At 43.3% G+C, this 27,180-nt stretch overlaps 1 protein-coding gene across 2 annotated transcripts; it reads right to left on the bottom strand.

Annotated features, from left to right (window-relative positions):
- Positions 1-100: 100 nt before the first annotated feature.
- Positions 101-22,412, bottom strand: DEGS2 (delta 4-desaturase, sphingolipid 2). Of its 2 annotated transcripts, none has more exons than XM_057377621.1 (3): positions 22,085-22,412; positions 8,578-9,320; positions 101-1,747 (listed from the first exon to the last, which is right to left on the bottom strand). In XM_057377621.1, the coding sequence occupies exons 1-3, from the start codon at positions 22,395-22,397 to the stop codon at positions 1,604-1,606; spliced, it is 1,200 nt and encodes a 399-aa protein (XP_057233604.1). In that variant the 5' UTR covers positions 22,398-22,412; the 3' UTR covers positions 101-1,603. The 2 variants fall into 2 exon arrangements, with proteins under 2 accessions (XP_057233604.1, XP_057233605.1); XM_057377622.1 differs by lacking the exon at positions 22,085-22,412 and adding an exon at positions 18,241-18,350.
- Positions 22,413-27,180: the final 4,768 nt, after the last annotated feature.

The following is a 27,180-nucleotide window of genomic DNA, read 5'->3' on the forward strand; positions in this document are numbered from 1 at the left end:
TCACTGGATCCAGTGCTGCTGAAGGAACGAACAAAATTGTGTTTAGTGAGGAAATCAGACTTCCCAGATCYGATCACATACTCTGAGGGACCAACRAGACTGCRCAATAAATCCTTTTCTTTATTGCAGCCATGGATTTCCAGAAGAAAAAAACCCAAACTGTTAAAGGGTTACAGAGAAAGAGCACCTATACAGATCTCTCTTTTAACTAYTTAGTAAAAGCAGAAATATTTTGCCAGCTTTCCATGGTAGATGGAACTCAGRTGGTATCTGAATTCCTGACTCCCAAGATATTATTCTGCTTGGAGAAAGATTATGTTGATTAAGGTTTTTAATGATACAGAATCATTGAGGATAGCCAGAAGTTTATAGTTGGAGAGGACAGGCAGGAAGGTTTTCGTATGCCAGGGGTAGAAATGAGAGATGAAGGRTGATGTCAATAGCACCAAGTAGGAGACACAGGGAGAGAAACAACCCCATCTCCATGTTCCAGGTACCTCCCCTTAACACCACCACTGGCAATTTTATATAGCTGGASTATCACGTGCTTCCCAAATGTCAAGCTATGCCCCTTGAATGACAGAGGAAAAAAGTTCCCATGATTCTGAAGGAACAAATACCACCACTGAGATGAAGACATCTCCATGTCTCCACTGACATGTACTCCTAAATTCCATGCACAGAAAGGGGTGTGATACAGAGGAGACCAAGAAATGTGACCAGGAATGCTAACAGTCTTGGCAAGAAAAAATTAAAAYTAGGACCTCTCCTTTCCCCAGAGGACTTACAGTAGGGAAAAGGATGAGATAYATGTAGATGTGAATACTGTTGAAAAGGTGAGTGAGAAAGGATCACGCAGTTTCTYCAGAGGCACATCCATGCTGCTGATCAGGGCAGTAGGTGGAAGACTAAAGGAAGGATTTCTCCTTGCCACAGTTCAGGTTTGTCAGCTACAATRAGTATTAGATCCTAAGAATAAACATTCATTGAGAAAAGGTTCACAAAAAGCCCTGGAATAAAGATCAAACAGCAGCTACTAAAATAATGTTACAGACATAGAAAAATATAAACATATTCCATTGCATATATAAAATCTCTGCTATGAGCAATTATCAGAAGTAAGATATTAGACAAGACATTGAGCCAAAAGCACTCTTGTATTSTCCAGAGAGTATCATTTACTTCTGCATGCCAGTCCTCCCTGCTTCACAGTCCTGTGCACACAGAGCATCCACTTCCAATCTGGCATCAAGAGAAACCAGTCCTGAGCTACACACACACATGCTCACACATAACACTGCMAACATTCTCCCCTGCAGACAAAGCCAAATCTTGGGCTTAGGCAYATGTGTCCCAGGAAAGTTAATTCTACACCTAATCATAGGTTCACTCTAGTCTAGTTTCTCAGAGTTACATGTATAAATATACATTATTAAATGTATCTCTGTAGTCTAAAATTGCTTCACTTCACACTCTTCCTCTTGGCATAAGCAGCATGGACTAACATTAATTCAGCACACACTAAGATCCTTCTATTTCTGCAGAAATCTGAAGTCATGGGAAAGAACAAGCACACACCACTGCAGCAGGCAGAGCTGCCYCATTAACTTTCCTTTGCCAGCTTGCACAGTCTCTTCACCCTTGAATAAGGACCAAGAGTGTCATCAAAAACAAAGTCCCACAGAACTCGAATCCAGGACTGGTGATGTGGGAGGTTATCATAATATTCTGCTGCAATCTTCTTCACCTGGAAGCAGAAGAGAGAGAATGAGCCACTTGGTTGCACAGTCAGGTGTGTTTCAACCTTCACATTCAAATCTGATAGCATAGCCATAACCTGAAGTTACTTGTTATTGCTTGTGAGCTTCTGAAGTTCAGCCAAATGAGATGTACTTAAATGCATTTGGATACCTCTCAGCAGATTTCTGATGTAAGTTTTGCCTCACAGTGTCATAATTTGAAAGATGAGGGATTGCTGCCTTCAGTCAGAATTATTYAGTCTCATCTCCACAATGGGATGCCTTATCCACTTTATCAATTGTCAAGACTCCAGCACACTGTATTTAAAGGCCTGTTTGCCATTTGTAWTATTCTTCTGTTGAGGGTTCTGGGTAATAGAGTAAACAATCGAGAAAATGCCAGACACAGCCTTGCCTACACTTCATTTTCTCTCCTCCATTCTGCTACCATTGTACAAATCCAAGAGATGGGATCCTCCAGCAGGCAAAGAAAATTGCATGGGTGGTCTGTTCTCCTCAGTCTGATATTAATACTGTGAGATTCATTATCAGGTCACAAGTCTAATAAAATTTCATCCCTGCTATAATTCCCTAAGTCTTAAGACTGTTGCCACCAGAGAAGCATTGTACATCACTGTGGTGGTGCTTATGGTGGGAGTAAGGCCAGAACCAGAGGACAAAGARGTTTCAAAGCTGGCAGGTGCAGGGGACTCTGAGGATTCCCAGTTTATCTGTTATTATTCCTGCTCCAACTAGATGCTCTTCTTTTTGAACACATTTATGAAGCAGCAGTCTGTTAACCATAGTACACTCACACATAACTGCTTGGGCAGGGTTTTATTGCAGCTCCACCTCCTACACAAACAAAGCTCTAGAATAGAGTAGTTTGTCTTGCTGGACAGCATGACTTCTCTCTTTAAAAACCCTGCAGTATTTTAAAGCCAGCTACRCTGGGCACAGTGCAGAGTTGCAGTGAAGAAAGGAAGGGTTACACAGAAATCATACAGGAACAGGGTCTCATCACCACCCAAGGTGTAACGGTGGAACCTTAACACAGCATTGTGACTTTGTGAAAAGGTAAGAATCCCAGCAAAAGTTAAATTATAAGCTACTATGGCTCCCTGCTAATTGCCTCATTAATTCAGCTTCCTAGCAGACATTTCTCTGTGAGGTAGGTTGGATAATGTACAAGAGTCATTAGGACCTTTTACCTCGGTGCCTCTGTCCCTACACACTCCTTGTGYTTGTGGCATGGTCATGCTATGCTGGAGATGGAAGATTCAGTTCAGGTCTGACTGTATTCTTTCACTGGATACCTCCAACTTCCTGATAATTTCCTCTATTCTGCTTTAAAGCATTGGTTTGTGCTTCAGAGTAGTTAATTTTCAATGGGATTCAGACAATATCAGGATTTCTCCTTAGAGATATTTGTTAGAGACTAGAAGGAAGGTGATTTCCAGGCTCCAGGAAAGATCTCTGAAGATGCAGATTTAGTTCCTTGGGCTCCTTCTGTAACCCCGGTCAGAAGTAATTTAATCTGAGGATTCTATCTTCTCTTTTCCCAGCTGGATGATTGAAATAGCCAGAGGATAAGAGGGAGGACTGTTTCAACAGTAAGCTCCCTTGAATGAMGGTTACTCACAAGGCCTGATGCAAAAATAAAGGGGGTCTCAGATACCCAGCCCCAAAAGCTTCACTCCAGCTCTGATGTGGTCATTCCCTAGCACACCATTTATTAGGCCTTTCTTCCTAACTCCATTTTAAGAATTCTGCCTGAATTCTGCCTTTTAACTGTAATTCAGCCCTCATTTATGCTACTCAAGTTCACATGGCAAGTCTACCATCCCCCTCCTCTGCAAAGCCCCACATATTACTTGCCSTCTGAACCAGCCATGTTTTCTTAGGTAATTACATTATTCTGCAGAGCTCTTGATCATGTTAGACTCTGACCGCTATAAGAGCTTCAGGAAGTTTTCCTGTATTGCCCCTTGCGCATGAAAGACTAGAGATTCCAGAATTCAGTGCCTAGGAACAACGTCTCAGGCTATGTCCTCTGGCTCCAAAGGCTCACTGAAAAGTAGAAGTGACAAAATAGCTAAAAATGGCTCAGAGAAGAGGCCAATAAACAGCCTGCCTGTGTTGAGCCCAATAGTTTCTGCAACTATGAGCATCACCTTGTGCAGGAAGGCAGGAACCACTTGCACCACTGGCAAGGTCCCTGTGCTCTGAGCACGACAACTGTTATGGGATGTACAGAAACAATGGAGAGGGGAAGGTAAAACTGCAGTAAGGAATGGAGAAAAGCAAAAATTTAGTGAATGCAGTTAGAGAGGGGGACTTCTGAAGGATTTTCTTATGGAGAAGACAAGGAWATTTGTTAGGTACATGTTCCAATCTTGCTATCACATGGCAGGAAAGAATTTTAAAAGAGGTTTCTCTTTTACAATGGATCTATGCAGAAGTTTCTCAGTAAAAAACATCTCATTTTTTTGTAATTACTTTCAGCATCTCTATACATAAAACAGAATTATCTCTTTATCTACCAGAAAATCTGGGTGGTGGGAGGACAGAAAGTAATTGGGGTTTAATGCAGATTGCCTTTTAAATGCAACATCATATGAGGAGGGGCTGAGAGAGCTGGGATTGCTGGGCCTGCAGAAAAGGAGGCTCAGGGGAAACGTTATCACTCTGAAAGGGGGGTAGCCAGGTGGGGATCGCCCTCTTCTCCCAGGCAACAAGCAACAGGACAAGAGAACAAAGGCCTCAAGCTGCACAGGGGAGGTTCAGGTTGGACATCAGCAAGAATTCCTTCACTGAGAATTGTCAAGCATCAGAACAGGCTGCCCAAGGAAGTGTTGGAGTCACCGCCCATGGAAGTGTTCAAGAAATGACGCAACATGGCACTTAGTCCTATGGTTTAATTGATATGGTGATATTAGATCAAAGTTTGGACCTGATCATCTCAGAGGTATTTTCCAACCTTACTGATTCTGTGATATCTGTTAAGTATGGTTGAGGCTGGAAGAGTCATCCTCTCCGTTATATCCTAGCTACAGTACAAAACGTGGAGATGGCAGTCTCCAGGTATTAAGTTTTGGGCCAGAGCATAAATTGTCCCAAAAGAGGAAGGCACTGAGATTAAGTATTACAAAATCCGGCTCCCTCAAGCTCTCCATATATTGCATTGTAGGTGGTCCGTTTTATTCAACTCCTCCCATCTTCCTCCTTACAAATCTCAGTAAGTYKTAACTCACTGTTGAGTGAGTTAACWGTGTGGAKCTCCCGGAGTGAATCCAGCAAAGGGTGACAAAATTGATCAAGGGACAGGAGCACCTCTCTTATGAGGAAAGGCTGAGGGAGCTGGGCCTCTTCAGCCTCAAGAGAAGACAAATGAGAGGGAATCTCATCAATGTGTAGAAGTATTTGGAGAGTGGRTGTCCAGAGAATGGATCCAGGCTCTTCATGGTGGTGCTGAGCAACAGGACAAGAGGCAATGGGCAGAAACTGATGTGCAGGAAGTTCCACCTGAACAYGAGGAAAAACTTTYTTATTGTGCAGTGACCAAGCACTGGAACAGGCWGCCCAGAGAGGCCCAGAGAGGGTGTGGAGTCTCCCTCAGTGGAGATATTCAAGAACCATCCAGACACGATCCTGTGCCATGTGCTCTGGGATGACTGTGAGCAGGGAGGCTGAACCAGATGACCCCATTGTGGTCCCTTCAAACCTCATCCATGCTGTGATTCTGTTATCATGGAAGGATAGCAAGAGATTGCAAAGTCAGCAGGAAAATTACCAGGACTTGGCACGTAGTATATTGAGGCTTTTCTTCAAGTAGATCAAGATGGCAGAGTAAGAAATCACATCTTTTGGATTGAAACTTTTGTTCTGGTTCTGTGTTTGTAGAGCAGTGACAGGACCCTAATCCTGCTCCATCATATCTGATAGGCACAAAAGTTAGAWGCAGCCCAGTATTTCAGCATGGCTGTTACACAGTCTTTGTCCTGGGGCTATACAGAAAGTAGAGATCCTTATGACACAAAGCCATAAAATTACATTTAGAAAGTTCAAAAGCTTATTACAGAAGYTCCCTCTATAGTCCTACGTCCCCACCTCAGGATGGGTAGCACTCAAACTAGCCCTCCTGGCCATCACAGGGTTAATGAAATCTGCAATTCAAAACCAGCACATCTACCATGTTTTCCAGTCTTGTCTGTCTAATAAATCTGGTTCTATACCATGTATTTTCCTTTTCCCACAAGCTTAATGAGTAACTAGTTTGCCTCTGGTAACACTGCCACTTTTATTGCAGCTTCTAGGAGTACCAAGTTCCTCCTTCTTCTCCAGTCTTCTCTCCATAAGTATACTCAATCCTCCAGACAATGAAGAATGGATCTCTTTACTCATCTGGTAAACAATGTAATGTTTTATGGTTATAACACTTTATTCAAAGACTAATACACTCCTAAGTCTACAGGKTTTTTTTAAGAGCAGGTCCTTCATTGAAATGTTAAATTTCATGATCTCTTGTGTAATCTGTCATTRTACTAGTGGGACAAGTTCTTACTGCACACCCATGTCACTCATCTTTAATATTCATAAGCTTAGGAGCACAACCTAATTTTTCCTCTTTCAAATCTGTCACAATCCTAGGGTAAAGGTCTTTCCAGTGGCAAACACATTACTCAGAACGTTCTGAATGACACACCTGTAACAAAGGACAAAGCTGAATTTACTTTCCTGATAAGCAAGCTGAAAAGCCAGTTACTTTCCAAGACTAAGATCCAGTTATTCTCAAATCCTWTTTCTCCCCTGCTCTCAATCATGCGGGATAGATCTTTAAAAATGGAGMTCTTACTTCTACTTTCTACTTGCCAGTAATTAAAAATAGTCTCACTGAGAGGTCATCCACTTACACAATGCAACTATTAGAAATTCAAGTGCCTAGGAGACTAAATCTGACAAAACCAGATCTTTGCTTAGTGCAGAATTAGCCAGGAGGTTAGCCAAAATAGAACAAAGTGAGGTTTCTTACCTGCTATGAAGTTCAAGATTTAAAGTTCATAAGAGAGGGTATGTTCGTTTACCTCTTTCCAACAGAGAGGCAGATTTTTTTTCTCATTTTGTAGAAAAGAGTAACCAATTTGTTTTAATGGACAAAGGACCTTCTACTAGTAACTGTTTTGCCAAAGAATTTTCACTTTTTAATAGAATTTTTGTTTTTAATTGATCATTCATTAGACTCCAAGTCTTCTATGTAGTTCTGGCAGGGACTGACAAGTCTGCTCTCTCCTCCACCAGCAGGACAAGTCTCAGTTGCCAAAAAGCAAAACACACATGAACACAAGCCCATGAAATTCAGCTAACAAATCCATCCTCTTTACACAGGAGGGCAGAAACTTCCAGCTGCTGCACTGCCGCAAGGAATTAGGCTGAACTATTTGTGRTGTGGGTGGAGAAGAGATTTTCAGGTCTCAATCAGGGCAGGAGTAACAGTCCCAGCAAGTTCGATTAGTCACCCATCTCCCTTGCATAGGATACTGAGCTAACCTCCTTCTCTTCTATTTACATTTCAATAATGTAAGTATCTAAGCCCATCTAACAAGTTTGAACATTTGGAACTAAAGCTAAGCACAATGCACTTCCCCACTGAGCTATCAGGTGCATCAGTGATGGGAGTGCCTCACAGGAGAGCTTCCTGTCTGAGTGTTCCTGGCTGCTCTTCCAGCTCCTCTGGGCCTCGCCAAAAACAGGCAGCATCTCCAGGACAGACCTCCAGCAGCAAAGGAGGTGAATGAAACACAGTTGGAGGCTAAATAGAGGCTTCCCATGCTGTTCTACACAAGAAAATCTCCCCTTGATTTGAACCTCCTCTCAGGGATTGTTTCTGTGATGGAGAACACCCATGAGCAGCAGGGTTTGCCCGGGTTTGCCATCACAGAAGTTGAACTTGGTATCAATAGTGGGGACGTCACAGCTCCTGAACCTCAGATTCCTCAGCTCTGCCTCCACCTCAGAAGGAAATTTCAGTAGCAGTTCCCAGCTCTGCATCAGCCCAGAGAAAGATGTTTCCTTCCTATTACATCAGAGAACTTGTATGTTGGAGTCGCATACCTCTAACACTGAGCACTTGCTGAGGAACCCCTGTACTGAAACACTCAAGAGCAGCTACATACCTGCAGGGAGATTGGAAACCATTCCTAGACACCTGGGCTTTGCAAATTTGATTCCCACAACTGATAAAACATGAAAAGGGGTTTGCCTTTCAAAGGAGGAGAGCCACAGCACTTTCCCAATGACAGACCAGGCCTCCTCAGTTTCTGTGGGTGGGGCAGCAGAGCTAAAACAAGTCACAGAGTGTGGCATTATTTTCTAATGTTATCTGCATCAGGCTGGAACATGCCCCAATACTTATGTCATCTCACAAATAGAAAATCTTCTCTTTGATGTTAATCAAGCAATATAATTAGCAGATTGATCACTAGACAACCTTCAAGTAGCAATTGCCACCTGCTTCCCTTTAGATGGGTCTTTAAACTTTCAAAGTTGAAACTTGGTGGCTGAGAGATGTAAATGGAGAAATTTAAAGCCATGTTGGAAGATTTTATCATGCCAAAGTTCAGATGCTCTATTTTGCATCAAATAAACTAAATATTACAGCAGTTTGACAGCCATTTCTCTCAATCACTGGCTTAAAATTAACTAGAAAMAAACTTAAAAAGTTGTCTTCCCCCCCAGTTTTTCTCAAATTCATCAGTTGCTATGATTTGGAGTGTTTTCTTTGAGACAGTCAAGCAGCTTTCATAAAAGTGCAATTCACTCATGCTCATGCTATACCTACCATGGGCAGTCTGCATCCAGGAATRCTGGGGAAGTCATGATGCTCCATGTGGTAGCCTACATTGAAGGTGAGCCAGTTCAGAGGTCCATAATAAGAGTATGTCTCATACCCTTTTAGGAACATGTAGTGTTCTGCTATGAAGTGCCCAGAAATGGGATGAAAACCCAAGCAAAGGATTGTACCTGCTATCAAGTAAATAACAGGTTTGGGCCCCCACAGGTAGTAAATAATGAGGTCTATAGAAAACTGGACAAAAGCATTAAGGATTTCCATCCGTGTGATTGCTTTGGGGTTCACATACAGCGGTCTCAGGCTGTAGAACAGAGGCTGCAGGAAGAGCCACAGCAACTTCCGAAGCGGCGTGCAGAAAAACCAGCCCTCAAAGTCTGTGGGAATGTCCACATCCAAGCTGTCCCCTCCCAGATACCGGTGATGGTCAATGTGGTACTTCTTGAAGGAGGCAGAGTAGGGGACGCCAATGGGCAAGTTGGCAAAGACTGCGAACCAGCGGTTCCACTTGGCCTGCTTGTTCCCAAAGGCCACGTTGTGGGAAATATCATGGATGGCGAGGGTCAGCGAATGGTTGATGCAACCCCCAAAAGCATAAGCCCAGAAGAAAATCCATTTCCAAGCTAAGTCTTTCACCAGGTAGCATGCCAGAAGCTGCGTGAAAACCATTCCAGATACAATCCATTTTAAATGTGGATCTGGTCCCATCAGAGTCTTGATCTCTGGATACTTTGCTAAAGGAAAAAAATGCACAGATAAACTTGATTAGAACAAAATTAGGTGAACCTGTTACCACTGTGACTCTCTGTTTTTATCACACACTGTTTGAGGCCTTGGTTTTATAAAATGTTAATTCCAAAGTAGGGTTGCCACTACAGTGAAAGCTTTCCTAGTTCCAGCATCATGACCACTTGTGATTGATACTGATATATATATAKATATAGATATAGATATATATAGACATATTAAAAAAATACCCTGATTGTCTGTGGCATCATGTGCCTTCATCATTGTGAGTACTGCTTCACAGTGATGAGCAGTAATATGCCAAACCCTGCAAGATTTAAGCTCTAAGAAACACCTTCTGTCAAGTTTTTAATTTCCTTTTGTATTTTGCTCAGATCAGATGTTATTTTTCCACAAAAGGGATACACCTGCCTTCTTCGTAGCCCTTCTCACACTGTTGTTTCAAACACGCCAGCAGAGGAAAGAGCTGAGCAACAGGCTCACCAGGTTTTGCTCTGTGGTTAGATGACAAACGCAGCATTAAAAAAAAAAAAATTCCTAATTATCTGAGTGTTTACCAGCGCTCACAACACGAACAACTCTTCACACATGGTAATATCACAGTAAAGTCAGTAATATTATCAGGATTTTGTAAGGCATGGAAAATTTTTCTCTGTTCCCATGTCACATCCCAAAGGTAGGCAATAAATACACATAGATAATCACACCCCAGCTTCATGAGGCCTCACAAATACTGCAGTGCAGTGTCAGAGAGATGTCTGGCTTGTCAGGACTGATCTTCAGCTCCACCAGCCATTCATCTATCCTTACAAAAACAAATAAACATACAAAGKACAGCTTATCCTCTCGGATTGATGCACATCCGCTCTTTGCAAATCCACACTTCTCATTCCCAGTATTAACTTTCACATGATTCCTTCTGCTGCCTTATGGCTTTTRCCCACCTACTGACCACCCTCCTGTAACTCATACTCTGCATTTCTCAGTAACTGCACCTTACACAGATAAATGCATAGGGAAGTCACTCATTCTGAACCCTGAGGTTACACAGTGTGTCCCTGTGAGTTTCATAGCCCACTTCATGAATAGAAAAGTAAACATCATCTGACTCTCACAGTACAACACCAATGCAATAAAATCAGATTACAATGATCTGCATCTATGCAGCTGYGTATACTATAAACAAGTGGTGGAGACAATACATGTAATTTATGTGACCTTRAAAGCAGTGGCAGATACTGAGTACTGGATGGAGAGGTTTTTATGGAAGTAAACCCTGAGAAGTTTGCAGAAGTTCAAAGAGATAAAGTACTACTTAAGGAAGCAGGTTGATATGGTCATGCTCTGCAGTCATTCCAACAACCTTTGAGCCTCATGGCCAACTTCAGCCCAGYTGAGAGAAAGTCGAGATGATAAAGATTAGACAAATGCTGTGGAAGATGCAGAGAAAAGAGGTATTCTCAAATCTTGTGAGGACAAGGAGGCCAAGGTCACCCTGAGGAGAAGTCAGGTAAGAGAGATTTTCTAAGTGGTGGGAAAGCTGTAGTAAAAGTTCATATCTTTCTAAAGTCAGACAATTTTTTTTATAAAAATCTCTGGAAAGTCCAGGGTTTTTTTTGGTTTGCTGTTCTGTTTTTGTTGCTGTTTTCACCGTTCTTGAAATTATATTTTTTCATACCGTAAAAGACTAACATGCCAGAATTTTTCTCTGATACCTGAATAGGTACCAAAATTTGACACGAAGTGCTGCTTATGCAAAGCTCACTCTAAAATATAAGTTGATATAATAACCTGGTCAGAAAGCCTGTTACAGATATGCAGTTTTATGCAGCTTTTTTTTTTTYTTTCATCTCTTTCTTAGGGGCATCTATCCACAACCCAGAAAACTTTTATGAATCAACTTTTATAAGTCAAACTTTTATAAAGCCACCTCAAATGTTGTCACATGATGTGGCTGGTAGAGATAAGTTACTGCAGTCACCACAAGAGATGAAGAAATGTAGAACAACAWAATCTGTTCCTCAGCCTGGTCAAAATGAGGCCACACTGACCCACCCAAAAAAAAACCAAAAAAGAAATTTAATGGGATGGAAAAATTGCTTAAAGATGCTTTATACTTTGAGAGTAATGGAAGTTTTTGACCTATTTCTTTCTGTGGCTGCTGACAAGGACTGCAGATTCCATTTAAAAGGTTCCAGAGCAGTCGCTGCCAAATGACAGCACAACAGTGTGGGCAAGCAGCAATGCAGGCAGGTTGCACTTATCGCAGGTGACAGCTATTAAGTAACCTGCCAGGGTTTAATATTAAATTCAACACATKATTAACTCCTCTCCAACAGCAAATTTTTGCATACTAGTCAAACCACACCACTGTGGCTGTTTATCATTAATACTGATAAAGCCATCCTGTTTCCATGGCATGGAAAAATTTCATGGCTTGGGCAGGGGGAGGGTGCTGGTAAGCTCACTGGAGGCTAAAGGCCCTGCTGGTGGAGYAGCCTGCCAGAAACCAGTTGGATCAGTAGCACTTCAAATGCAGAATGTTGGATGCTGACCCTTTTCAAACTTGAGGCCAAGCACTCTTCAGTGAGACACATGTAATCCCAGATTAAGTGATCCTGATGACTGCATTTTATGTATAATGTGCTGAACAAAGATGTGATAACACAAAYTTTAATCTCATTTTTCCCTTGTGCTTGCGCCTTGCAGTTAACTGAAAAGAACGCTAGTAAGGCAAGAGAGAAAGCCTGGACATCCCTGTAAGGCTGCTGTGACAAGTATCTATGCAAACCAGGAATCACCCATCTGCATGAAAAAGGCAAGAGATAATCAGAGGCACAGAGAGAGGAGAAAAACCCAACCCCATCATTGAGCCCTTCTAGATAAAGGGGGTTGGGGGAGAGGATGTGGGTGTGGATACACAGGACAGGACACAGCCCCCACAAAGTTATATGGCTGAACAGGACCAGGTTTTGCCCTTTATAGTCCAATGGGAACAGGAGAGCTCCAGCTACTCTGGTGTCTACCCAGAACATTTTCCAACCTCCAGCTTATTGAGGAGATCTGTTAGGTGACAGTTTATCCATGTGTGCTGCTTCTAGACACCCAGACTGAGCCACTGTACTGCCATAGAGGATGGGGACACTGGTGTAGATGTACAGCAGTGCACAAGGATGACCTTTCTGTCTCCAAGGTCAGCACACTGCCAGAACAGCACAGGCACTTTTGCACAGTAGGTAAATGTAGTTACTGGTGCAGTAACTCTGAGCAGACAGCTTCACAGTCTCTCTGCTCCACGATGATGAAAGACAGCGTTCCCCACTTGTACAAGTCAAGAGAAAACAAATGTTATGAGTATGTTTTCAAAAGGGTTCACAATTCTGAAACAACCCATTTACTGAATCAGCTTTTCACAAAAACCACTCCACTGTTCTAAGCATCTTTCTAGAGGCAGATCTCACACACTACAAGTGCCTGAACTGATAAATTAGTCTGATTACATTTTTTTTCTCGATGCCTCTCACTGGAGATCCAATAGCACTCACCAATTGCTCCAGCCTTACAGTAGGGCTGGCGCAATTGTTCCTGGACAGACCATTGGTTGCCGGGTCATGCTGTTCCTCCTCCTCAGGAGACAGCAAATACTGTACTCTCACTCATCTTCTGTCCTGCTGACACTGTTCCTGAGATAACTCAGACAAATCCCAGTGATGGTACCAGACACAATTTCTCATTGATATGACACCACACACTTCACACTTGCACATTTTGGCACACATGGGATTTGGAAGTGAACAAGAGCAAGAGCTGCCCACAGAGACAATGGTGATGGAAGTTTAAAGGAGTAGCAGCATTGCCTGTATCCATGAGAAACTAGTAGTAAAAGTAGAAGCAATTTAATTTCTTAATTCTTCTTTCTTTTTACCACAAGTGCAGCATACAGATATAGTCAGAGCAGACTTGCTCCTCATTATAAGTCACTTAGAAAATTTGTTAAAGGGAAGGAGGAAAAAAAAAAAATCTGTGATACTGCTGTCCCGGACTACATTCTATTGAGTATGAGTCCCTGCCAGAACAAATAAAAGTGCCACCAGRCACAGGATGCAAGCTTTACTACCCCATGTCCTGTGCTGGACCTGGTATGTGTACCAAGTAAATAAACAAAATAATTTACTGACATTATAGTGTTTTGCCTTGTAGAAGCACAGCTCACAAACATGCTTATAAAAGCACAGCACACCCAAGTCCTCAGAAAGACATGGACCAGTTGAAGAGGGTCCRGAGAAGGCCATGAAAATTGTGAGAGGGTTGGAGCACCTCTCCAATAAGGCAAGGCTGAGAGAGTTGAGAATGGAGACTGTTCAGCCTAGAGAGGGAAAGGTTTCAGGAAGATCTTACTGCTTTTCAACATTTAATGGGGTTTTATAGGAATAATGGGGACTGACTTTAGTAGGGCCTGTTGCAATGGGTCAGAGGTAATGGTTCCAAGCTAAAAGAGGAGATATTTAATCTAGACATAAGGAAGAAATTTTTTACAATGAGGGTAGTGAAATACTGGCACAGGTTGGCCAGAGGGATTGCAGATGCCCCACTCCTGGAAACATTCAAGGACATGTTGGTTGGGTCTCTGAGCAAACTGATCTAGTGGATGATGTATCTGGCACTCAAACTATTCTGATTCTTTAATTAATTCAAACCATGCACGAGTCAGGACACAAGTAGGACACACACAGGACAATATACATGGCAACACCTTCTGGTTTTTCACAGTAGCCCCTCCAGTATGCAAAATAATAAGAGACATTTTTGGCCCAATTAATGACTCGTTAGTTTTATATGTTCTTGTACAAGGAACAAGTGTCATATCTTGTCCTGTCAAGGACAAGTGTCATAATCTTGTATTTGTCACCCAAAAGCTTCTAAATTGCTTAGTGCTAGCAGGGCGGTGGGTCACCCAGCAGTGGCCACCAGGGATGGTACCGGTACCGCAGTGGTGCCACGCTGCCGCTGCCAGCAGAGGTGGGTGATGCCAGCACATCACTATGTCAGCAGCTACAACCTGTTTGCTTACATTTGTTCATTAGCTGGTTCAGAGTAAAGGGATGTCGGGATGCTAGAAAGAGGGCTYCCAGCTCCTTCTGAAACAAAAATCTGCATTAYGGAGTGAGCTGAAGCCTTCAGTTGCACTGAATACATTTCCCACAGAGGACCACAAATGCCTAAACCGGTGACTTTCTGCTCATCTGATTTATTTCAAAGGTGCCCACAGGGAATTGGCATGAGCACTGGGATAGCAGCTCTGCTGGGTGTGCTCATCAGAGGACRTGCACATCAGTGGCAGCACTGTGCCCACACACTGCAGCGTAAAGGGCAAACACAGTTTCTTTGCCAGAAGCACACGTACTTCAGAGCTTTGATTTAAGTTAAGGAGATAATATATTGCATATTTCAGTAGGTACAACTTATCAGAATTTTCATAAATGTGAGATTTAAAAAGGCAACAGAAAAGACAGCCGGAAGAAGTAGCAGATTAATCTCTAAATAAGAGAGCAGAACTGGAAGCCATACTCAAATCAGCTAAATGCTAAAATAAAAAGGGTTTTGGCTTTTAAATTTTGTTCTACCCCTCCCCATCAGCTAACATCTCAGCCTTCCTGAAGGATAAAGCACATATAAAACACTTTCACCAACTCCACTCCAAAATAACTTGTCAAAGAACTAATTATATAACTATTAAGCGTTCTTGGATGTTAGATMATATTCAGATGTTCCTGGTCTACCCTGAGCAACACTGATTCAGCTCTCATCCTCAGCAGCAAACAAGTGCTTCCATAAGGATTCAGTGAGGCAAGACATTTTCTGACCAACCTACAGTAAATTTAGAAAGTTAAATCCAACCCATGGCACAAATATGATTTCACTCTTCCCATGTCACAATGTATTGCTCATTGCTTGCCTTTAGGAAATTGTTTGCAGGTGAAATGGCCATACATTGTGTGCTTATGGTGTTACCCACATTTAAGCAATAATTTTTTCATTTTTTAAGAGTGAAAAATCACCAACATTTCCCACTATACAAGACCATAGTTTCTCCAGGTGTTCAGTCCAAGAGATCCTTACTGACACTAAWGCAGAAATCCTATTTCTACTAGATGTCCTCTCTATACTACACTTTATGYTATGTCTCCCTCTAATAGCATTTCTACAACTATGCAGAAAGGCCAAGCAGATCCAGATGAAAAAACTTTTCCACTGGGAACATTTTAGCCAGGTCTTTCCCTAACAGAGCTTACTGCAGCATTACACAAATCCCATTCCTGACACAAGGCAGTAACAGGATTTTCATAAACAAGACAGCGAGAGAATAGCAATGAAACAATTCCATTTCATAAACTGAAAAGCGTGAATAACGTGTTCAGGAACATGTATAACGTGATCGGGGTCGAAGTGCCAGCTTGGCAAGAGATCTCCAGTGCAGCCTGGAAGCAGTTGCACCCAGACAGTACTAAACACAAGCTACATTTTACTATCTAGATACTACAAAGAGATAAGAGAGAAAGTATCTTCTCTCCCTTGTGTAAAATGTTGATCTATTTGCTGGTATAATTACAGCCATTAGGAATCACGACCCTCATCTARTGCAACAGTGTCCTGCCACAAGCCAGTTTCCAGTCAGTCCAGTGGATAAATACAGCTCATAGATCTGCAGCTCAACTGGAACCAGTTGSCCAGAGAAATTGTGGATGGCCCATCCCTACAAATGTTCAAGGACAGGTTGGATGGGGCTCTGAGCAACCTGAGTGAGCAAAAGATGTCCCTGCCCATGGTAGGGAGACTGGACTCAGAGTTCTCATTCACACACTTTGGCACCGACTACAAAAGTGTTAGAGACACCTGGACTACTTACTATAAAGCCAGGACACACAATTTTGTGATGAACCTTTTTTACCTCTTAGATGTCGATAGGAACATATTGGGGCAACAGCCCAAGGAAACACCACCTATGTAGAAAGAAACTGCCTTATGTGTTTGTCAGTTTACCCATATTTTTTTCCAAGCAGATAATTTTCAGTTGCATTTAAATCCACGTAGCCATGCATGAGAGAGACCAACACTTCAAAAAGCTGCAGCCCAAACAGAGAACAATCAAGTTTCAGTGCTTAGCAACTAAATCATTAACCTATTGAGAAGGAAATACTTCCTTTACCAGCATGGAATGCTGTTCCTAAGGCATTGCTGTATACAAAAATGTAAAATACATGGATTTTTATAGATACTAGCTCATCTGTATGTAAGATTCTTACTCTAGATCAATAGACACTAAACTCTTTGTTAACTATATACTCTTGGTACCAGGTGACATTAGACTTTGAAGAACAGAGTGAGGATCATTATACAAACATTATGTGGAATATTATGATAAGTTTCAGTAACTTTTGGCAACATTTTGGTATTTATCACACTAGTTTTATCATTCATTCTGCCTCATCAGTCACAGGTCATTCATGTCTCTTCTTTCCATGTTGTATTTCTCTCTGCCCTTCCTTCTGCTGCCACAGCTGGGGCAGTGGAAGCTGTAAAAGAGGAGATGGACCTTGACTCCAATTGCTTGTTCTTAACCCAAAGAGGGGGTGGGCAAAACCTCTGCAARTGTGCGGCTGAAAAGTCGTAAAAAGTGTTCTCTGCAGCAAGGAAGTCCAAGAACCTCCTTACAGCTTTATCATGGTTTGCTGAGCCCACTCTACAGCACAATCAGAAAGGCAAGAGAGAAGCAAGGGCAGAGACCCACCATACASACTCCTATCCTTAGCTCACCGAAATGTAGTCCCCTTGACTGAAGGGATGAGGAGCATGACACCGAGAAGCATCATTTTCTATACTGACATAATTTGACTCTTTATCATGATTACATAGTAAAATAATTATTATTTTCCTGGATATAATTCAAACCTGGATGTGGATATTCCACCACCGCAACTATACAAGAAATGTTTTTGTAATTTAGATTAATTCTGGATTAATCTGTAAGATTGTGGAGGAGTTTAAAAACTGCACCTAATTAGCATACATCTTGTGCAGCAACTCAGCCAGAAGCTCCACTGCCTTTTAATAAAACTTCTTAAAAAACTTTATCCTACTCATTACAGGGAAGAAAGCAAAACCACCAACCCATTCAAATAAAAAGAGGAGGGAAATAAAAATCTTCTTTATTAATAAAAAGTTGAAAATGTATTTTCAGGAGATACGCAACAACTCTGCAACAACTCTGAATTGTCCGTTCTTCTCAGAAACGATCTTCAGAGTAGCCCAAACACACGAAAACAAACCTCCCGACCCACCACGTTCGTGTGCGCAGTTAAGCGCAGAGTGTACAGCCCGCAAATACAGGCGTGTACCTCGTCCCCGACAAGCAGCRGGGACTTGCTATTGTTCTCTCGCAGACCTCTCCCGCATCCCCGTTTGCTTTCCTGCACTCSCAAGACTCTGGGGACAGGTGCCCGCAGAAGGGCTCCCAGCCCGCGCCCCGGGCACACCCGGCAGAGCCACCGCCCGCCAGGATCCCCCGACGGCAGCGGCCGCCGCCCGGGGCGCGGTGCGGGCAGGTGAGCGCCGGGCACGGCCGATGTCACCGCGCCGGGTGACCCGACCGCCGCAGCCGGGCTCGCTTCGGCCASGGCATCCCGGGAGCTGCTTCCGAGTTGGAAGTGCTACCCTCCTCGGGGGAAACACCCAACAGCCCTCCAGGCTGCGGCCCTGGCTCTCCGCAGYCTGGACACCATCCCGAGCCGCACCGGCATCGGCGGTCCCGGCGCGGAGCCCCCGCCCCGCCCGTGCCCTCCCGTCCCGGAGCGCAGCCCAGCCCGGCTGCCCGAGCCGCCGCGGCCGCTCCCACTCTCCCCGTCGTACCCAGGATTTCCTTCCTGCGCTGCGTGTGGGGCTGCTCCGTGTAAACCCACTCGAAATCCTCGCGGATAACCCGATTCCCCATGGCTCCCGCTGCGCCCCGCGCCGCGCCGCGCTGCCCTTATAGCTCCGCGCCCGCGGAGGGGCGGCTCCTCCGCCCGCCCCCGCCCCGCGGCCGCCGCTCGCCCCAGGCGGGCACCGGGGCAGCTCCGGCTTCGCTCGGGTGTGCAGGAGTCGAGAGAGCTGCAGAGCCCCTCCGGCGTGTCGGGGGAGTCCGGCGGGAAGAGGATGCCTCGGGGCTGACTTTGGGGACAGCGGACGGGCGGCCGAGGCTCGCCGTGCTGCAGGGACCTCGAAGACAGTCAGGAGAGGTGTGGGATGGGCGTGTTCGCAGGGCAGCATGTTCCCCATCGTGCTGCTGCCAGAACCGGGGCTGGGCACAGCCACTACATCCATCGCTGCCTGGGACGGCTCCAGAGCACCAGGGGAATTTCAGCGCTGCAGGAAAGGAACCCGGGCACTTCTAGACGCAGCTTTTGGAAAGCGAAGGTAGTCCAAACGCCATAAATCCAAAGACAGAGCCCTAAACAGAACCGTGGATTAGCGCAAAGCCCAGTTGTGAGCTCCTCCCAGGGGTGGAAGACCTAGAACAGTGCAAAGGCGACCAACGGCTGACACACATTTCCTTGGCGCTCTGACAATCTTTGTAAGGTGTCCCGGTAGAATCCAGCCGTCACACTTCACTTCTGGTAGTCTGCAGCCCATTTCCCAGGTACTGTCCCCGCTAGAGTAGCGGAAAATCACACTGCTACCGTGGTAACAAAACCAGACAAAGGACTTGCTAAGCGCAGTCCTTCCTGCGCTGCTGTTTTTTTGCTTAAAACTAAGGTAAGCTTGTGTACCTCTCTAGCCTCTCTGATTCAGAGTTACACATTACACAGTGATGTTTCTACACATAACCCAAAATTAAAGTTCTGCCCTGGTTCCCACTGTGTTCTTTTGCAAGTCCATACCTGACCTGCTGTCCATCTTCACCCCCTATCCCCATCATTAGACTTTCCAACAACATCAAATATGGATCAGCTCCAATTTTGTTTCATTCTGTTTCAATATAATGTCTCTAGCACCCTCCATTTCCTCCTACCCCTAAAAATGCCTATTACAGCTGGAAGTTAAAACGGACAAAAAAACAGCCTTGAAAATATGAAATGTAAATAATTTGCAGCAATTATTTTTTCCTATAAACCCTGGCAACATTAACACCTCATATTAATCTAGTGGAACTATTTAAGATCTCTTGGTAGAAGAGTTACATGAAATTGAAAGGGTTAAAAAACAGCAGCAATGAAACCACAAACCCAAACCCCTTATGTTTGACTGTTAGAAAGCCTTAGGAAGCTTTTTTGAGAGTGGGTATTTTTTTCCCCCCTTGTCTAAATGACAGAATCACAGAATCAGCTGAGTTGGAAGAGACCCACAAAGACCATTGAGTCCGATGCTGTCCCTGCACAGGACCATCCCCAAGAGTCACACCACGTGCCTGAGARCATTGTCCAAACACGTCCTGAATTCTGTCAGGCTCAGTGCTGTGACCACTGCCCTGGGGAACCTGTTCCAGTGCCCAAACATCCTCTGGGAGAAGAMCCTTTTTCTAATACCCAATCTAAACCTCCCCTGACACAAATTCAGGCCATTCCCTCGGGTCCTGTCACTGACACCACAGAGAAGAGATCAATGCCTGCCCCTCCTCTCCTCCTCACGAGGAAGCTGTGACTGCAATGAGGTCTCCCCTCAGTCTCCTCCAGGTTAAACTGACCAAGTAACCTCCACTGCTCATACAGTTTCACCTCCAACACTCACCATCTTCATTGCCCTCCTTTGGATACTTTTTACCAGCTTARTATGTAAATCCTTGAATGAATAAAGGTCCAAAGCAGGTTGAGTGGAAGAACTATGGTATAAAGGGAACCACTTTCACCCACAGCAGCAGCAGGAGTTTAACCCCTTGCTCTTACAGGTCAGCTCTCTGTAAATATGATGGTATCTTCACCATTGCTCCAGAACAAGATAGGTGCTTTCCTATGAAGTTGCAGAGTCCAACCCAGATAATGGGCTGTCAATCCAAGTTAAGGTTATTACAAGTTTCTAGAAGAAATGGATTGTTCAGATAGCAGATGCATCCCTGTCTCAGCTTAAACATTTAATTGGCTCAAATGTTTTGGTGTGTTGACAGTATCGGTGGAGAAGCCAGACACTGAATGTGATGACATCCCTTTGTCACTTCCTGCTCAGGTGCTGAAGGTGACTAAAAAAGCAAATTAGAGGGGCAGTCCATGCAGTTACGAAGAAAACAAACATGACTTCACCCCAAGGCTTGTCCAATAGGATGGTGCTATTGCATRTAGTAAGTTACACATGGAAACTTAAGTATCTCCTTTGTAGGCAAACAGCATCTCCTTYATGTAGCTCATTACTACAGACTTAACCTGACCACATAAGAAGAAAGAAAACTTTTCTGTCTCCAGTGAGTTGGCATCTGGTTTTGAGAATAGAATGTCATGCTTTGTATTTCTATAATAAGTCAAACAAATCATACTAATTCAAGAGTAATTATGGATGCCAAACAAGAAACACCAGCTTTAGATCACCTTCTAGAATTGGCAAAAGTATTACCCAGTTCTGACCATTTGGCATCCTTAGTTTTGCAGCATCCTAGTAAAATCATTCATAAAGGAAAAATAGGGGGAGGGATGTTAAGGGCACCCAGCAACAATAGCCTTTTTGTTGAATACTGAAATGACTGAACTCTACAGATTCGCACAGTCACTACACTTCATGCAATTCAAATGCGCTTCACATGGTCAGGTTCTCTCAGCTGTAGCCTCCATTTCATATTTAATTTCCCATACTTGTTCAGGATTTCTGGTAACTATTGAGAAGCCTAGCTGAGGGAAATTCCTAACACACTCAGGAGTACGAGCACAATTGCTGACTCTGTGCAAGGTACCATTAAAATACCTCATTTACATAGTTGTAAGTACACATCACATTGATCTCCTCCATCCCGCGGTAAAAAAAAAAAAAAAGACAAAAATCCTTTGCTCCACTGAGGACATGGCCTATGATACACATCTCTGAAGCAAGATATACTAGTCCACCCTTCCACACATCCAGGCAGACTCACTCCTCCTTACACAAAGGTGCTTATCCATCAGCTGGCTTCTCAGCATGAATGTATTTCTGCTACACAACCCAGTTACTTCCTTCTTCTATGCATGGAAATTACAGGTGACAGAGTAAATACAGCAGGAACACCTGCACACGTCTCCTAGTGACTACTGCCAGCACTGGGTGTTTGAGATATCTTAACTCTTCCCTGGTGTGCAGGTCTTATCTCCTCTTCTTGTGGCTTTCAATGACTAATCTTCATTAAAATTGTTGTACTGGAATTAAAATAAAGTAATCTGAGAATTTTATCTCTAAATAAAGTGTCTTCTCCTCTGAAGTAAGAGCTCCATGTTCCATGACAGATTTGTATTTTCAGCTAGTGCATTACCTACTTACTTTTCTGCCTGTATAAATTGGACCTTCTTTCTGTACCAGAAGAAAAACACAGATGTAATATTTGGTTGTTTATAGAATATTTTGCTGTCATTTCGAATTGGGTGTCACTCTCTGACTTGTGTAATTAGTGCCAACGTTTACAACGTGACATACTTTAATGAACAAAGTCAGATTTTCATAGGCAGCATAGTTTGTAGATGAGCCATGTCAACACACACCCACACCGAAATAAATTCAGGAGAAACAATTTGCCAATAAGCTCTCMTTTGTTTTCCCCTCTCACCCGTGCTGACGCTTCCCAGGTCATCCTGGATTTTGCTTTCCACTGGGTTAGCTCCACGCCAGAGCTGTGAGTTCAAATGACCAAAGGTGCTGAGGAGCTGGTGCAAAAGAACCTTAGGAGGAGAAAGGCATGTTCCTTTTGGCAGTGGTAAGCTGTTGGATACACTTGGTTGTATCACGTGTAAGYCACCCTTCACACTGCCCGGCGGTTCACAACAGCCGCGTTTGCCCGGCACTCGGCAAGCCCCGGTGGAGGTTGGCCGGCTCAYGGTGTCCCTGCCTGAGAGCTGCCAAAATAAGAAGTGAGGTTCCATGAAGCAAAGAGGTCCCCAGGAGATGGGCTCACTGCTGCCCAGGCTCACCGTTCCTCCCCCGCCCCCAGCTCTCCCAGCACGGACCTRTGTCCGGCCCTGCGGAAAGCTCCAGCGCTGGGAATGCTCCTTTTTTTCGCGGGCCAGGAGCAGCGGGAAGCGCACGGGAGAGGCGGCACGGGCTGCACCAGCAGCAGCGGCACCCGGGCCCGTTCGGGGCGGGGAGCGGAGCCGGGATCGCCCCGGTGCCCCCGGCACGGCCTCGGCCGCCCTCTGCCGCCGCCGCGCCGCCACCGCGCCCGCCGGTCCCCGCCACCAGCGCGGGAGGGACCGGGACCGGGACCGGGACCGCGCCCGCTGCGCTCCGGGCTCGCCTTGCCTCCGAGCACACGCTTCTTTTCATCCCACAAGTCCGACGGCCCCTCGAATGTGACGGCGATCAGCGGAAGGATGGCTGAGGAAGAGCTCACTTAGCAGGAGCGACGGACTTGGTTTGGTAGCGCTCGAGTGTTCTCGCTTCCTTTACAAATACGTCCTTAAGGAATTTTAAAACGTTTTGTCTGRAGCTTAACAAATGCAGGGCTGCTGTAACCAAAGACATCACTGTGATCCAGTACATAACGTATTTAGACAGATCGCTCCTGCAGAATTCACATGGAAACAATTTCCTCTTSTACATAAATATTTTTTCGTGATACATTTCTTAGCTTTTCCAAAGGATCACAATTTTTCTACGAAGTAATTTACTCCACGGAGTGGTTTATGGTGTTCAGAGGATTTGAAATTGCTTTCTCTCACAAGACATATTTGCTATTACACACTGTAAGTACTTCTCCCATGGATAGCTTATGCGACCCTACCTGCAATCTCGGCATTTCGGGAAGCTCTACYAGCATCCTGGTACAAACTCCTGAGGGGAGTGTGGGAACTACACTTCTATTCCACAGCAAAAGTTTTAACACAAAAGTAGCAACAACGTTTGTAATCCCCTATCCAGATGTGAGAACCTAAGAGGCTCAATGTGCACAAGTTGTCAGAATGATGAGTGAAAGTAGATCCTCTGAAGAAAAGCACCAGATAAAACTGGGATTTCTCTTCTTCCCCTCTAAGCATTGATGCCACTSTGCTCTGAAAGCCTTCACTACTGTACATCGCTGGTCTGTCCAGCAGTGCTCTCTGGACTGCAGCTCACCCTCGCAGATCTGCTTTTACAAACCTTTTCCCGATACTCAGGTTTCAACCTGATGCACTTAAAACGTTTCATTTCAGTGCTTCTGAGTCCACTTCTGACAATAGGAGTGACACGGGGTTAAGAGGGGTACTTTGTTCAGCCTCTTGAACTCAGAGACTTTAAGTAGAGTGGGAAAAAAGCTACTTGAAAATGTCTTGCTGTGTGTGTGTATATGTGGATGTGTAGGAAGAATTGCCTCTAGGGAAAAGTTGAATAACAACTTTGATAATAAACTGTACTAAATTCCAAAGATTATGTCCTACAGTCTATTTTTATTTTTGAGAAATATTTTTAGTTAGTATTTATATTGGAACAGTATATATATATCCTCCAAGATGGACTAGGGTTTGACTATAAAATCACAAGTAAAATTACAATCTTTTTTTGTGATGAGTTACCACTCCTTCTAATACAAGTAGAAAACAAACATTCTAAACAGTAGAAAAAAAACATTGATCAGCTTTGTCCATGCMTAAGGGGTATAAGGTTTTGCTCATAGTTTAGCAAACTGTCAGTCGAGTCACAATATCTGTTACCTCATGGAAACCTAGCTGAGTTGGTTTAATAAAAAAAAATAGCTGCCTTGGGCTTTCCTTGAGACTGCATAATTTTATACATCTTATTTATTTTTATTTATTTAGCCTTATTCATTTCAATCTACTTTTCGCTTAAAATGTAATATTAACTCTTCCTTGGCTACATCTTCTTTGGTGCTACTGGGGTCTGTCTGGTGACTTCAATAGAAGCCGAGAGCTGAGCACTTTCCCCGGCACCAGGTCTGTAACCCGAGGGCATGCATATGAGGGAGGAGGGATAAGTAGCCCAGCTATTTGCAGGACAATCAGCATGAATAGGAGCTGTAGATTTGCTCCCTGGCCCCGGGGAGCAGTGTGAGCAGTTAGGACACGCATTCACACACACTGCCCGCGCTGGCAGGTGTGAAATCGTACCATACTGGCTCAACTAATATGTATTATTTCCCCAGAAATTCCTGCCTTTTTTTTGTGTTGTCTACAATTTGCAAGGTAGGGACTCTTCATATGTCCACACACCACCTATGTTGGTATAATATGACTCTGTTGTAACAACTGAGGWTTTTTGGAAGGGTAGTTTCATACCTTCAGCCATGAAATCTGATTGGAATGGAATCCTGAATGAATGGAAAAATTTCATTTATAATCRTGAGCTTTAAAACTCAATAATAATTACTTGTATTTTCCATCCATAATTAAAAGGCTAAACTTTTCTGGAGAGAGGATTAGTCCCACCGATTCATGAATTCTTTCATACAATGAGAAAAACTAATTATATGATCTTGTCCTTACAACAAAAACCTGTTTAATGAAACTGGGGTGATTAATGACCATAACTTAGAAATTAGTTTGCAACGGTGGCATTCCAAACCCTCTCTCCCATCACTCTGCAAGATGACTGATGAGACAAAATCCTTCYTCATTGTGCTCAGTCTCAAAAACATAAGCAAATGACAAATGGAGGAGAGCACTATAAATCTCAGTAAATTAATTGGTGTAGCTTTATTAGCTGCTTAAGAGGGGAATCTGTAGTAGGATGTAATACCGCAAAGAAAACATTAATTATTAAATGCACTAAAAAACGAAACAGAGAAAAGAGGTGTACACAGAGTTCATTGCTTCTTCCTAGTCATGGTCAGCAAGCAGGACCTTATGCTCATAATGAAGCTTTAAATGTGTTTTGTAGGAGTCCATACACAAATTGGGATCAGGGATTTCCCTCATGTTTAATTAGCACTCTGAGGAGAGAGGACAATGACATTTGTAGCAGAAGCTAGTGGGCYGTAAAACCAGGCATGTTGGTAGTTAGGTTCAATCAGCTGGAGAGGAGGAAGCTAAATTAYGAAGGAGGGTACATTATGAAGGACTATAAAACTAAAGTTAAAGCCACATTTCCTGGGACTGCAAAGAGCTAGGACACGGACTCCGGGAAAAATGGCACAGCTAATTAACATTTTACTTAGTGAATTACTTTAATGGCACTGTAAATCCATTTACAGTTTGAATTTTTTCCTGAGTTAGGCTGGTTTTTGTCGGGTTTTTTTTTCCTCTTCAAGACCTCTCCCATTTTAATTGATTAATAGGCCATTCTAGATGAAGATAAGAAGGAAAACCTGGTATCTTGAATTGGCAGAACTTATTCATTAATCCTAGATAAGGCTTTAACAGGTGTTAACAAGAGAACTCTTTATTATCAACTACCGATTTTCTTTTCCTCTAGTAAATAACTTTCTATCTGGTCTTCTTCACACAAGAGCAAAAATAGCTTAAAAGCTATTCATGTCACATATTTAACTACATATGTAAATGTTATAAGTTTAGTGATCAATCTTGCCTTACAAGGGGAGGGCTAATTTTTCTTTCTTAAACATTAGACAAATTGTGTGAGAAAGACAAAGCAAAATAGGATATCAGAAATTTCCAAACGAGTGAATTTGAAAGGCTGAGTGAAACAAATCAGGAAAAGGGTGTGTTGACTCTGCTAGAGGCAAGAGAGAAGGCTTTAGATGCTGGCTGTGAAAAGCTCACTTGTTTCACAAGTTTCACAAGTTTCACACTTCAAATGTCTTCCCTTTATTTTGGTGTAAAATGAAAAGGGCAGGAATAAGACTAAAAGAAACCAGAAAAATTAATCCCAAGATCTAGAAAACAAGCACTGATCATTTTGTTAATTCACTCATACTTTGTGAAAGATTAACTTGTTTTGTATGACCTTTCTTTTCTTAAAATACAGAAACTTCTGCATTTGCAAAGTAATTATTTTCAAAAGAACAGCTCATCTAGTTTGGGCTAGATGTAGCTGAGATAATRGTCAGGGAAATTAGTTCTGAATGTAGTATGAAATAAGAAACAGCTCCGTATATAAATATCAAGAAACTGTGTACTATATACAAAGCTGGACTAGTATAGCGTTGACAACTATGGTTCCTGGAAGCTGTGAACTGCTAGTTCACCACAAGAAAAAAAATGCACAAGAGTAAAAGCTTAATATTGAGTGGCTAATGATGTTGAGTACTGATCATTATCTGCTGGTAATATATATGGAGTACAACACATACATAAATATATGTGTGTATACATATATATATGGAGCATACCTAAGATGGGTTGTGTGAGTTCTCCCAAACCGAGATGCTGCAAAAGGTCAAGCACCCTATATGTTCTTGTGGTACTGCTGATTTCTCTGCAAGTAGCCTGCATTTAACAAATGCATTAAGCATTCCAGGAATTTAAAAAAAAAAAAAAAATAGCCACGCTCTTCTAGCACTCAGTGAAAGGACATGAGGCTACGAGCACAAATTGCAATACACTAAGTTTTTCTTAAACTTAAGGGAAGAAGCTCTTTGAGCCAAACATGGGAACAAGTTTCCCAGAGAGGCTGTGGAGTCACCATTAGTGGGAATATTCAAAGCTTGGCTGAAAACAATTTGGAACAATTTGCTCTATTTGACCCTGCTTTTGAGCAGGGGCATGGACTAGACCATATCTAGAGATCCCCTGCCTTGTCAGATCTGCTCTTCTG

Source organism: Malurus melanocephalus, unplaced genomic scaffold (genome assembly GCF_030028575.1).
Source record: "Malurus melanocephalus ecotype Western Australia unplaced genomic scaffold, MMel_1.1 scaffold_320, whole genome shotgun sequence".
Taxonomy (NCBI): Eukaryota; Metazoa; Chordata; class Aves; order Passeriformes; family Maluridae; genus Malurus; species Malurus melanocephalus.